General features: G+C 37.4%; 1 protein-coding gene and 1 long non-coding RNA gene across 2 annotated transcripts in view; one reads left to right on the forward strand and one right to left on the reverse strand.

The window, feature by feature from the left end:
• Positions 1-14,317, forward strand: part of BAIAP2L1 (BAR/IMD domain containing adaptor protein 2 like 1) — a 44,095-nt gene that overhangs the window by 22,983 nt on the left and 6,795 nt on the right. Inside the window, exons 4-12 of the mRNA XM_068908811.1 lie at positions 7,273-7,334; positions 7,431-7,502; positions 7,825-7,962; positions 9,356-9,508; positions 9,992-10,159; positions 10,942-11,092; positions 12,263-12,470; positions 12,791-12,868; positions 13,235-13,412. Coding sequence (XP_068764912.1) covers positions 7,273-7,334; positions 7,431-7,502; positions 7,825-7,962; positions 9,356-9,508; positions 9,992-10,159; positions 10,942-11,092; positions 12,263-12,470; positions 12,791-12,868; positions 13,235-13,412 — 1,208 coding nt within the window. The remainder of the gene's footprint in view (positions 1-7,272; positions 7,335-7,430; positions 7,503-7,824; positions 7,963-9,355; positions 9,509-9,991; positions 10,160-10,941; positions 11,093-12,262; positions 12,471-12,790; positions 12,869-13,234; positions 13,413-14,317) is intronic.
• Positions 12,329-13,371, reverse strand: LOC138061098 (uncharacterized). Its single transcript, XR_011134740.1, has 3 exons — positions 13,274-13,371; positions 12,655-12,824; positions 12,329-12,463 (listed from the first exon to the last, which is right to left on the reverse strand). It is a non-coding gene; the product is annotated as an uncharacterized lncRNA (long non-coding RNA).

Raw genomic sequence — 14,317 nt, forward strand, 5'->3', positions numbered from 1 at the left:
GCTGTTTAATATAATTTGCTTGTTCCAGTCTTGTGAAAAATGGAGATTAGCTCCGTTGTGTGATCTTCCCCAACTAATCTGCCTAAAAACAGCAGGGCCTCATACAGACGAGTTCAGGCTTGCGGATGTGTTGTAACTTTTATTTTCTTTGTGCCTGACTTCTGTAAGGATTACAAGTCACTTATTTGTTTAACCAGACTGCAGCTCAAGTATGAAAAGCCATTGAATATAAGGCTTTCAGGGCCTTATGAAAGATCAATCTGACGTACATATCTTAATATATTGTTTTTCATATGTTTGGATAAAAGATTAAAAAAAAAAAAAGCCTACAGTAATCTTTAAAAACATTGGTAACTGGAGTAGCAGGTAGAAAAACAAGTTTGCCATTTTTCATCCACTATTTATGTGGCATATGCTATTCCTTTCTTTTTTTAACATTAAAATTTAGTTACTATGCTTACCAGTCATTTGAAAAAAAAAAAAAAAATAAATGAGTATTTCATGTTAATTATCATCTGTTCAATGTCATAGTAGATTTTAAAACAATTCCAATCTCTAACTTTTTTTTAATGGAGCTTACAGCAGTTATTTAAAGCAGTCGCTCTTCAGCAAGAAAGCCACTGAATCATTTTTTTGATTGAGAGATGAAAACACAGTTGCAGAGGGAGAGAAAGGGGAATTATAGTAGATTGAACTTTGCTTAAAAACGTTCACAAAAAAAGTCACACTTTCCAAAATACGAGAAGCTAATGTTTTCACTCTATTTACAGTAGTACAGGCTTTTCATTCACCTGAATCAAGCTAATAGTTTATAATCTTTATCACATTTGGATTTTATTGCACTGACCTTGTGTGTAAACATACAGATTTCTGTCATTGCGTAGCGGAAGTTTTGTTCATTTCCTTTACCCTATGGTTAATCTGTTTTACATGAAATAACTTCTTTCGGTTAAGTCACAGAAACGTTTCCGTTTGTAGCTTTAGTGAGAACTTTATTTACCTTTTTTTTCCCCCGATTAAAAATCGATCTGATAATCCCTTTTAAAATGTGAAGTTCCTTTTGCTTCCAGTTTTGTTTTATTCAAGCATTTTTTTGCTGTTCCTAGCAAAACATAACAATTTTGAAGTGCCGCTTCGTGTTATCTTGTTCTAGTACGCGGAACGGACTTCAAATACTTTATTCTGAAATCTCTTCCCCTTTTCTCTACTGTAGGTTTTATTCCTTTTTTCCCTCCCTTCACCTTCTGCAGTCACCTTCATAAAATGGCCTTGAATGGTCATGTGTCAGTGCCGTTTTATAAAATGAGCTACAGAGATTTACTCCTTGCTTCCTATTTCATGTTCGTTCATGCAGTAAGGAAAGGCAGACTTGACCTAGTCCTATTGATTTATGTCTGTGTTGGTGTTAATTCTACAGATTTTTAAAGCCTTCCAGGTGAGTTGTATTAGCAGCAAAGTACAGTTAGAGTTTGGAATCTTTTGCATTTCTTTATCTTTCCTTCTAACTTTTTGGAAAACATATTAAATTCCATTAAGGCTAAATTCAGGCTCTTTGCCTTCTTCTAGGTGTCTGCTGCACAATTAAATCCTCCTTCTGCAATAAATCCTCTCTGTGAGAGAATCATAAACTTAATGCGTTTTAAGCTTAACAGATGTCTTTATCATTAATATTTGTTTGTTAGGCTGTATTCTTTTGCAGTTTTCTATTTACTTTTCAGACGTTAATGGTTTCAAAGGAGTTTGTTTTCTAACTTTCCTTACTCATAAATGCCTTTCTTTTGGACAAAGCATAACTTAGAAAAAAGGGAGCATCTTGGCAGAAATGGGATCTTGCAATATACTTGAACCATGTTGTCTCCATGTGTAGCTTTGACTTAGCCTCTCATTCTTTTGTTTAATGTAAATAGCTATGTGGTTTCATCTTTAAGACATTAGGTTACCAAACCTGCCCTGAGTGCAAAATGGGACAACAAGAGATAAATGAGTGATATAATTAAGCACTTTGTCTGTTCCCAGACATCTAAGAAAGTCTTACTAGAGTGACTCTTGACATGTTTCCAGAGTGATCTCTTCTGAAGAAAAAACCACAATCTAACTATATTTAAAGCAGGTGATGCAGTTAATAGTTTTATTAATTCCAACATCGCCATCTAATATTTCCAAAGCTTGTTTTAAATGATATTGTTAGGTGCTAATATTTGTCTGTAGGGCAGAACTCCATTGGTCAAGAGTTCTGGTTTTGGATATACCTTGAACAAATTCATCTATTCTTCTGTTCCTAAGAACAGTCAACGTAAGCTGAAAAGATGAACAACCGTTGCAATCGCCCAGTGCGAGCGTTGAGATTAAAGTGCAACTGCTGCAAAAATTCCAGAGTCTGCCTTTACAATGAATGTGCCTATTTTAATTTTTTCAAGTGAGGCTTTGTATTAGAAATTGGTTTTCATGTTTTCATCTGCTGTGAAGACTTTATTTTAAGGATACCTCCTTGCTCATGTGTTGCTTAATGCGGTGCTTGGAGAGTAAAGGTGTTACATATTTTGGATTAGTAATTTTTTAATTATTTTTATTTTTTTCCCCTCGCAAAACCAGCAGACCTTTAGTGGGATTCTAGTCTTATTTTCTCAATTCAACACCTGATGAATCTGATTAATTGTACTCTAGTAAAGTTGTTGCTATCCAGATACAACTGACAGCCTTGGATGAGCCTAAAAATCTTCCAAATTCTTAAAGTTTCAGGTTAGAAGATATATTTTTATATATATTTGCCTGTGCAGTGAACCTAATTGAAACTAAAATGCATTTACCAAGGAATTTGGCATTACTATTTGTGGTCATTTTTCAGATCGTAGCTGTATTCTGCAACCTAGTTCTAAAAAAATATATGAGAATTATTTTTTTTTAATAATATTTGAGATGTTCTCCCAAAACCCATGTCTGGAAAAGATTTTCTTCTCTTCCCTGCATTGCAGTGCAAAGCTAATGGTAACATAACAACACAAACATTTGTTAATGTTTCAGGCTATATTTTTGCTTTTTTAAAATAAATATGGGTATGTTTAATGTACCTTGTATAGTTTCTGCCATTTTAGTCACTGCCATTTTATGGGGGGGGGGGGAAGAGAGAGATAGAAAGCAAAAAATGGTATCTTTGAAAGATAAGTATTTTAATAGATAATTATGTTCATCATCAAGACTGGTGGTTTTGCTTTATTAATTCATTGCATAATATTATGATGCCTAAAGCTGGTTCAAGCTTACAGTTGGTCTGTCATAAATTGGCCTTAAGTGGCCTGTTATCACGCAGCCCAGTCCAGTCGTCATGTCTGCTAGCTCTGGAGTTTGCCAGTAAATGGCGACAAGGTTAATATTTGATTACTGGGTATTATGAGCTCTGTGTGTATATAAAAACTGATCATGAGCAGCTTTAATTTATGACAAAATATTTTTAGTTGACATGAGAAAAGTTTATCTTCACCTCAAGGAGTGTTTTTCCTGTACCTTTTTACAAGCTGAATAGTGACTGAACACCAGAGCCTCATCTGAGTTTGTACTGTTACTAATCCGGAGTAACCCGTTGTCTTTATTGGAGCTGTTCTATAACTCAGTTTTGAGTAAAATCAAAATATTGCATTGAAGTTGTTCAGCTCCCTCTGTTCAGTACCCTCTGGGTACTGTTACATTTAGGCTAGGGGTCAGCCTGGCTCCCTCTCCCTTGCGTTAGTCTTCGACAAAAACTTGTCTCCTTGCAGAAATCTGACGTGGGAGGGCCATCAAAACGTGGCCAACCTCTTACCTTAAAGTGGTGATAAAAGAGCATGGTATATGTTCACTTTAAAAGTGCTCTCTGTTTCATCTGCAGTGCAGAGTTTGACCTATAATTTAAATCTTGTTAGGTCAGAGTGTGCTTTCTATGGGATCCGTTCAAAACGTGAAAGAGGAAATGAAATGGGTGAGCCAGCGCAGACAGTGCCGCCGGATTACTGGTAGCGGCAGGGAGTTTCTAGCATAAAATGGGTTTTGTCTGATGCACGGCGTACAGGGAGGCTTGGCTGAGAGGAAAAGAAAATGCATGAGAGAGACGGTCACTGATCCTTAAAAATAATATTTAAAAGTGTTCTAGGGTGTGTAAGGAAAATAAACTTGTAAAATAATCCAGCACAAACTTTTTAGAAGGAAGTGTAGTTTTTGAAGTACCTTTTTTTTTTTTTTAAACAAAGAATACTGCCAAAACATGTCCTGAAATTTAAAAAGATGAAAAAATACTGTTTCTAACCAAGTGTTCAGGACCTAAAAACTTGAAGGCTGCAGTCAGTTCAAGTGCTGTTTGAGACAAAAATAACAACCCCCGAGCGTCAGGTTTTCCATTCTTGCCGCACCAGGTGAATGGGTTGTTTTACCGAGGGTTTACACTGCGGTGGCGGCGCGGGCCAGAGGAAGGGAGTGTGAGGGTGGTGAGAGCGCCGAGTCAATGCCCGACTTGTTGGGTGTCTGTCAGGCCTTGGAGGGCTGCGGCTGGCTGCGGTAGCCTTGCCAAGTATTAGCTAAGTGTGTTGCTTTGGCAGCAAAGTCTCAGAACGGTGCTTTTTATGAAGAGTGAAAATAAGCTAATTTTAAAGAGAATAAAAATCTGTAAGGGCAGTTACTTTGATGGCTGTTTCAACCTTCACCTTGAGTTTCTGAAACTTCTTAAGTAGCTTTCTATTTTGCATGTTTAAAAACAAACAAACTGTATTGTCTTGTATTTTTTTTCTTTTTTGGGGATTTAACAGTGCTCTCCTTTTTAAATTCCTGATAAGTGTTTACTAAACTCATCCAGTTTTAAAACACCATTCCAGTCTGAAACGCGTAGTACCTTTTCAATTGAGTTTGATAAACAGAAATACTACAGACGAGAGCGCATCCACTTCAGCAGCCTTGAAAAATAACAGGGTGACTTAACTCACGCCAGACGCTTCTCAAGCGTTCCATGTAACTATACTGGATTTACCTTTCTGTTGCATATGAAATAACTAATTACTATAGCAACTCTTCCTTCTCATAGTATTTACCCTCATAATTCTGTATTCCCAGCAACCCTAAATGCAAACCAAAAAAGCATAGCGTTCTGTAAACTGTATGGCAGGACACAAGAAAACAAAATATAACTTATATGTTTTATATAATTTATAAGTACTTTTATATAGTGTTTCTGTACACACGCACACATGCACGCACGCCTTAAAAACATCCCCTCTCTTCATCCATCTCTGTGGGCTTCGAAGACACCGTTCGGAATATAAATGCCTTTTTACCGCTGCTCAAGGGGGTGACTGTTTGCACTGCGCTCTCAGCTTCCTGCTTCCCAGGCCCCTGGAGCCTGTTGTACAAAGCAAAGAGGCCCAGAAATCTGGGGATGGGGCACGAACAGCCACTCCTGAAAAGTCAGGAAAGACACCTGCTTTTCTTCCTGACCCACCTCAGGTTTTCCCCATTAACTAAATCATGTAAGACGTGTATCATTGTTTAAGGTCTGCTGTGTTGTATTGCTTTGCAATACAGAAGATACGGATCTCATTTCAGAGGAACTAATCCTGACATTTCCTAAGTTGAGAATGACAAGAAGGGAGAAAAGTGGTAATACATTCCATTCCCATAGCACCTGGGAATGTATCTAGCTAACGTGGGAAGGCTACTGAATTACTGACACGCGTTATGGGGACACAGGTTTTGAGGGCTGAGGAGCAAGACAACGAGAGTGATGTTCTCACCTTCCGTGTCACTCACTTCATCTGGCTGAATTTCTCAATTACCTGTACCTTTGGGGATCTTTTGGGACTGTCTGCAGGCACGTGAAGGATCTGAAGGATTATAGGATGATAAATCTCTGCTAACTCAGGACAGGTTCTCAATGAATACGGATGGCAGAAAACATGATTTGGAGAGCAGCATGCTAAACAGTTAATTCATCCAGATATTTCTGGAAAAAGGAAGTGGCAAAGAGTGCAAGATTAACAAATAAGGGGGAGACCGGGACCTGACTTTGCCAGTGACTACGGAATCAGAATTGTTACAGTTGTGTACGGTTTTGTAGGGCCTGCCACCTGCATATTGAGAAATAAATAAATTACTGGAAGAGGCATGCCAGCGATCCCGCTCTGAAACCGAGCCTGCCGTTCTTGCCATGGCAATGTGGCAGTGTTCAATGACAGCAGAACAAGTCTCTAGTCAAAAGACTTTGAGGTGAGACGCAGCTTGGGCGCACCAGATTGTGGCCCCCTGCACTTTCAGCTTTTTTTTTTTTTTTTTTAGTGGCTCCCAGCTGAGATTTAGTAACTCCTTTCCGAGAGTCCTAATTCGGGTGCAGTCAAACCGGGTGTTTTAGGCTATTGCTGACTGCTGTTCTCAGGGGCATGTTGCAACCTCCCAGCCCAGACTGGCACGCAGACAGTACGTCAGTGCCAGGGCAAAGCAGGGGCTGGATGACGTGGCCGCCTGCGCCCGGAGCAGGGTGACGCAGGCCTGCGTGGCAAGGGTTTGCACGGCGTTGGGGGTGAGGTCTCTGCCTCTGCTCCCTTCCAGAGCAAAACAAAACAGTCTAGCTCTTAACGGTTAGCAGTTAGAAGTCATTGGTGTGATTTTTGTGCTGGAAGAGAGCACAGAGGAACAGGCACACGTAGGGTCTGCTGAGAGGAAGCTGAGAAATCGGCCTCTTCTTGGCTGTTGGTTGGTGCCTTGCGGTCAGGCTGCGATCTCTGATAAAACCGCATGAGAAAATAATCAGCTTATGTATCCGATCGGTTTTAGCAGGTGTGCTGTGAATGAATGTGAAAAGTTACTTTATTAACTCTGGATATGGAGCCAGTTAACAAACATTAAGGTTTAATTTTCAGACCAAAAAAGGAATAATGGGTATTTGGGTATTAATTACTATAGCTGGTTCTTGTGTGCTATTCTCTGACATGACAAGAAAAGAGGCTCTTACTAAATCAATATGTTCTGTTTGGAGAGAAGGAAGTATTTTATTTTGTCCAGCACGCCATGTCTCTTCTGCATAATGAACATGATTAGTTATTCTTCTGTCATTTATGAGTGTCTCAGTTGTCTGTGGCCAGATGCAGTTATTTAGTTAAACTGCTGTGAATAGCAATAGCAAGAAGTTTCTCATTCCTCTTATGTATATATTCTAATTAATAAATATATTAGTTAAATATATTTTATTACTACTTTTTGTTAACTAACTTCAGACATCTAAGAAAAAAGAAACAAATGTGGTTATATGTTTATCAATAGGCCAAGTTCTTGTAGAAATTTCAAGGACACACAAGAAACTTAATGACTGCCTAGAGGAAAGTGTAAGTTAAATTTTTTTAACCTATTTAACCTTTTGCAATTATAAATTACCTTTTTGCTAACTTTTTTAATAACCCTTAATTCATTTGCTTTTAAAGTTCAAAAAATTTCATAAAGAAATTATATCTGAACTGGAGAAGAAAACAGAACTGGATGTAAAGTACATGAATGTAAGTACACTGAGCTCTAGGAGCAAAGAATATCATACTTTATATATTTGTTGCTAATCATAGAATTTTTTCAGAAATTGTTCAGTAACAGTCACTTAATCAATACATTAGAATTGAGATGTAAATATATAAAAATGACAAAAAACATAAGGGAACCAGTGCATGACGTAATAGCATTTTTAAACTAAAGTGGAGAAAAGCAATTGGCAAATTTATTTGACGTGAATTAGCTATATCTAATAAACATGGGTAACGCTTTTTAGTCACTTACATAGTTATACTGTTGTACGCGTTATGGATGTTTTAAATGCTCTGTTTACAGGCAACTTTAAAGAGATACCAAACTGAACACAGAAGCAAATTAGACTCTTTAGAGAAGTCTCAGGCTGAGCTAAAAAAAATCAGAAGGAAAAGTCAAGGAGCGCGAAATGCAGTGAAATATGAGCATAAAGAAATGGAGGTGAGTGTATTGTCTCATTTGTCTCTTTTGTATGAGAGCTGGTCAAGAGACGCTGTTAGAGTTTGCAACTGAGTCTGTTCTAAAACCCAACTCACAAAGCTTACCCCAGCTTTTGTATGTGCACTATAATTAGTTAATGCACATAAATCCTATACATTGTTAGGCAACAGTTAAGCTCTAAAATTTCAAAGTACATGATGTTTTTGATTTCTCAAAGTCTATTTGTCTTAAAGGCAGCGCTGAAGTATGTATTACAGTTGAAATCAAGCTTTGGACTGCAGTGCTGTTTATATCCAGAGACTTCTGCTTCAGTTTCTAGGATTAATCCCTTGACCACCACTACATTTTTTTCAAAGCAGCTCTGTGACTAAATGTTTATGCAGAGGCTTACACAGGGAGTTAGCTATGCTATGCAAATTCAGCTATAATTTGCTCTAAATTTATTTCCCAATGTAGGCACATGACAATTTCTGTTATCACCTCTCCTACTGATCTTAAAACACCATTGCCATCTTGAGGCGAAATGGAAAATGGGAAGGTAATGAAGAGAAATTTGATTTGAAATGCTAACAGTCATATTCTGGTTGCCATGCGTTTCACAGAAAATATTTGTCATGGGTATTTTTAGTCACACAAACGAAATCTTTATTTCACGTTAGTTTTTATATTTTTTTCTCTATATCTTTCTATTGTATTTTTCTTTCCAAAGAAAGCATCGGTTATAACCAGGTCCAGCAAACATAAATAATCTTAGCTTATTTCTTACTACCTGTCTTTTAACCTGCATTCAGGAGAAGGTGAGTTCTTTTTTTGAGGTATTAGATTGAGAATTCAGAGATTGGCATTTAATCATAGCCTAGCTGTGAACTTTGCTGATAACCTTAGATAACTACATTTTAGTCTCTTTAGTGGCTCATGCTCTCCTCTCCACAAAGCTATGAGGAATCTATACCTCATTGTAAGGGTAAATATAACTGCTATGAAGCAGAAGTAGATGAAGGTAATTAGTCTAACTAAAGAACACCCATGGCCTTAAAATTGCCCACTCACCTGCTACTGCTTTGAAGACGTAGTCTTATTTGCTCTGGAATTTTATTCAGAGATTAAAAGACTTTTTATTGTTTTATTTCACTGAGTTTTATTTTCGTCCTCTAAATAGATTATTGATCACCTATAATAAGCGTATATACTTACCTGAGGAGGACAGGGGAGTTAAGTATGTGCATGAAAGGAGAAAGAGTGTGTGTGAAAGGAGTAGAGCCTTCTTATTGCCCCACCCTGCTCCATCTCACCTTTCCAAAAGCTTTTTTGAGGATTTTGGAGTTCACTTCAGTAACAGGGTAGAGTATGAAATCAAACTCAAAAGGTGGTGTATGCTTTTTCTTTTGTATAGTATGTGGAAACGGTGAGCTCTCGGCAGAGTGATATTCAGAGATTTATTGCAGAAGGCTGCAGAGAAGCTCTCCTTGAAGAAAAAAGAAGATTCTGTTTTCTGGTGGATAAACACTGCGGTTTCACTCAGCACATGAACTTCTATCACGTTCAGGTCAGTGGCATGAAGATAAGCAGAAGTAAAACTCCTGAAGTCTAATAATCATACAGAAGATCTTCAGGACCTCCTGCAGGATGTTGATCTGACAGGCGGAAATAGCTAAGATGGGCACAAGGAACAACGTCAAACTGGACAAACTCTGTCGTGATCAGTTCACAGAAAAGGTTTTCAACTGAATGTTTTCTCTTAAATGTATTGTAGCAACAATGAAAGATTACTGTGACTTTTTTAAATGATATTTTGAAAAAATTGTGGGCTGATCAAATACTTCCAACCTCTAAACCTGAAAAAGGACAGTCTTTCTATCATGTTATTTGTTTTGAAGAGGTATTATTTAATTACGTAAGCCTTTTAAAAGACTGTCATTTCACTGAGGTTATATTATTTTGGTATAATGAAAATTTAGCAAATAGCTCTGTGTGATTTTTATGAAACGGCGGCATAGCTTTGGCTAATACCTTTTACATTTGGATGCAGTGTGCAGACTTCCTCAACTCTAAGCTGCCCGGCTGGCAGGAAATCTGTAGTGACGCCACAAAAGTGCCCGAAAAAGTTAAAATTATGATAGATGAAATAAGGACACCTGGTTCCACTCCAATATCAGGAACCCCACAGCCTTCACCAATGATAGAGAGAAACACCATGGTATGTATGTCATTCTCTGCCGCTTAAAGGTGCTGTCTCCTGGATGGGAATGGATTAGCCTCACTAATTTCTTTTCTTCTTGAGCATTTGGGTTCAAGTCTGTACTGTACCTCTGTTGGAATATACTGGGGTTCTGTATGAAAGGAAGATGATTAAACTGAAGCCCTAGTACTGGAAATACACACAGTATAGTAGGCATATATCCAAACAAGGCTCAGTTTTCAGGGGGGTGCGTAGGACTCTCTTTACGGAGCCCAGTCTCAGGACTACGTTTTTTTTTCTAGCCACTCCATTTCCAATATTCTTATCTGCAAATTACAGTGATTACATACTCAGTAGTTCAACATGAAAACTTGAACAGAATGGTATTTTCTGTTTTCTTACCCTCTTCTTTCCTCCCTCCGTGATTCTTATTACAGCATATTAAAGAACAGGTTGAATTCAAAATGTCACCTATTTGTATGTTGTGTTACCACTAGCTGCTGAATTTCTAAATGATATTAACCTCCCAGATTTTTTTAGAAAGTTACTCATGTATGAATGTGCTGTGGAAAAGGGGGTTTTCATAGCACTCCCACTAATAAACATTTGTCAAGGGACAGAAGCCTCCTATGAACTATTCTTATCAACAATTTAGATGGAACACAAGGACTTTCTTAAGGGTCTGTATATATAAAAATTTAGGTTATTTGCAACATTAAATTCTAGAAAGCAATACTCAAATATATCTAAGATGTCACTGTCAACTCAGTATTGTGTTAATCTTGTTTCTGTGATTCTAGCTTGGAAATGATTTTTATTCTCAACATGAAAATGCATCAAAAGTGCCCCCTGCTCCTACAGGTAGGGCATACACTAGTCCGCTAGTTGATATGTTTAACAACCCTGCAACGGTTTCGACGGTATCTTCCGAAAGACTAAATAATTCAGCAGGTAAGTGTCTTTTTGTTACAGACCTATATAAGTGGAAGTGACTTAACACTGAGAATTAGCATAGGATTTCTTGACTTCCACATGATACGATGCCTGAATTCCAGCAGATATAGAGGAGTAGAAAATGGTCTTTACAAAGTGTTTATGTATTAGTTACCCAATAGGAAACATTTAAGTCATATGAAGGCAATGATTGTTTGCAGTAAAATGCAGGTCAAGATAGGCAGCTTCTGTTTTAATCACTTTCCAGGCCTTCCCAATTAACTCAGCTTAAATGCTCTTAAGATTCCCACTATAACGGAAGACGACGCGCTCTGATTTTGAGCAAGATATATTCTAAGTGATTATTTCAGTGCACACAGACATAAACCAACATTGCAGTCTTGGGGGTTTTTTTTAAGAGCATGTACCAGTTGGGGAGGAATACCTATGGGAAAAAGTGAACGTGCTCTTTTTGTTTCTTTGCCGAAATGCAAAATCCCACTGAGATTTATTGTATTAGTTTTTAAAAATACTAATCCTTGATTTCCTCTGCTATAGGGAAGGAAAGAAAGAACAATCTGTATCTAGATCATAAGGTTAAGAAATGCAGAAATCTTCAGTGGGATAACAGCAATTTTAGCATTTCTTGCTTAAAAATACCTTTACGATATACTGTACTGGTCAACATAAGAGTTTTAAGACCTCCTTTAAGTAGTCTTCTGGTAAACATCTAGTGTCTCCAAGGTGCCAAGTATCTGCAACTTATTGATTGAACTGAAGTTGAGTACTAGGCACACTTGAAAATGAAATCTTACACTACGTAAACGGTTAATATTTTTTTTAGAATGGAAAATTTTCAGACCAAGGTCTTCTACGAACCTGTGCATTCAGCATTTTCTATGCCAAAAGAGGAAAGCAGTAGCAGCAGTTAAAATTTATATAACTTCTATGTCTATTGGTTCAATGTTACTGTGACAGTACACGTATGTATAAATACACATGCTATTAAGGACTTCATAGTAATCAGACATTTGCAGATAACTGAGAGAAAGTCAATACCAAAGCAATACAAAGTCAGGGTTTGATGCACTTTGGTATTCTGTAATCTACTTCTTTGTTAAACAACTAATTGTATTTCGCTTTGTAAATGTGTGGTTAATTTTGAATTTTGGTATTTCTTTTTGACAGAGAATTCAGATGATGCCAGTTTATCACGTTCAACTTCTGTCGCCACAGGACTGAATATAATGAAAAGACAAAAAGTAAAGACAATCTTCCCACATACTGCTGGAAATAACAAGACATTACTTAGCTTTGCACAGGGGGATATCATCACACTCCTTGTACCGGAAGAAAAGGACGGCTGGCTTTACGGGGAACATGACTCAACTAAAGTGTAAGAAAGATAATATATTACCCAATTTGAACATGAAGGACAAATGCCTCTTATCAGGTTTTATTAGCAGATATGGGTAAATGTTTTCCCACCTTTTTGCTCGGTGTCATTGACTGGGGACTTGGAGGAGTCCTTCTGTAAGGTAAATCATTGCCCTGATTTAAGGGAAACTTTGCACACTTACTTGGTATCATCAAAAGCCAGCTCTTTAAATCTTGAATCTTCTCGCTTCATTGAGCCTACTCTTCTGTCCAGTGTTGTCTTTTAAAAGATAGGTCCAATTTTATGTAATACGAAATGGAAATCTCTTCCCATTACAGAAAAGGATGGTTTCCATCTTCGTATACAAAACCACTAGAAGAACCAGCGGAAGAAAAAGCATTTGTACCAGTGCCAAGGTAACGTTTTGGATGAGACTTGCCAAAATGCCCAAATCTTTAAATTTCTCTAACCTTTACTGAAAGCGTTGCTTTTCTGCTCATGTTCTTTGTTGCGCAGCAACATGTACAATAAATACTTTCTAACAGTTTGTAGTATGATGCCTTGATTACGTTATCATGTGTTAATGCTTATCTGGGGACCCAAGAACTAGCATCACTCTGACTTCTTACAGTCTTACCGACTGCAGTGGAACTGTGCCTTTATTAAATTTCAGCTCATTCACTTTTTGTGCTTTCCTGGGACTAAAGCTATCTATCTTTCAAAGGGCAAAAGATGTATTGTATTAATACTGAAAATATTATTTGTTGGGTTATATCTTGCAGCCCTGCACCAATCAGAAGTGTTAGTTCTGTAAATCTTGCAGAAAAAGGTGGTGTTGTCCTCCCACCGCCAGACTATCTGGGGTCCTTGCAAACAGGTTCAACATCAGACAAGAGAATGGAGTCTTCCAAAGTTCCTGCTGTTAAAGCTCCAGCTGAAAGACCAGAAAGTGCGGGTCCTGTAAGTAATCAGACACCATGAATCAAAATGTTCTACCCTGCTTACTTTTCTTGACCTACTACTGAACTCTTGAACTGAGCTCTTCAACGAGGTCATGGAATATTCTAGCTGGTCTACCTGTACTTGACTTCAGTGGCCATCTGATGCGGCTTTCTTCAGATGTATCATACTTTTTGGCATTTCACTCCCTGTATTTGTAGTAACAGGAAGGGAGAGGAAATGTTTAGGGGTATAACTAAGAGGACAAGGAGGCTTTTTTTTTCTTTTTTTAAGAAGGTAAAATTATTCTGAATAACAGAGAAAACTTTTCTGTAATGGAGTACGTGAAATGTTGGAACGAATCCTCATGGAAGGCAGTACAAATCCATCATCTGAAGTGACTTTAAAGCTGTAGGGGGCCAGGGGATTTGAAGTAGCCTAAATCCTGTGTTCAGGAACACTTTACACAGCTCCGTGAAAGCTGATGTTATTTTTGTGGAGGTAGTTGAGGGATGGATGTACTAATGGAAGTCTATATTAAGCGAAATTACAGATGAGTAGAAATACTTTTGTTATTTTAATAGATAGTGTTATATAAATCTGGTATTTTTGCCACTAAGCTTTCAAACAGTGATTCAAGTTGAAAGTTAGGAAATGATTAATCTGATTATGTTAGTCTTGCTCTTGCTGCATACCTAAATAAATATTTTGCTGATGTGCACTTAGTGGTGATAAGTGTATCTGAGACTTTCTTCAAAAATTGATCTTTTGAAGATGATGGTAATCTGATTGGAAAAAAAAATCTACTATGATATATATATGATATATCTATCTACTATGATATATATCTATATATCTATATAGATATATCTCTATGTAGTTGTCACTGCTAAAATTGAAAGTTCAGAGGATGACACAATGTATAT

The sequence above is a fragment of the Struthio camelus genome, chromosome 15, assembly GCF_040807025.1.
Source record: "Struthio camelus isolate bStrCam1 chromosome 15, bStrCam1.hap1, whole genome shotgun sequence".
In the NCBI taxonomy this organism is placed as follows: Eukaryota; Metazoa; Chordata; class Aves; order Struthioniformes; family Struthionidae; genus Struthio; species Struthio camelus.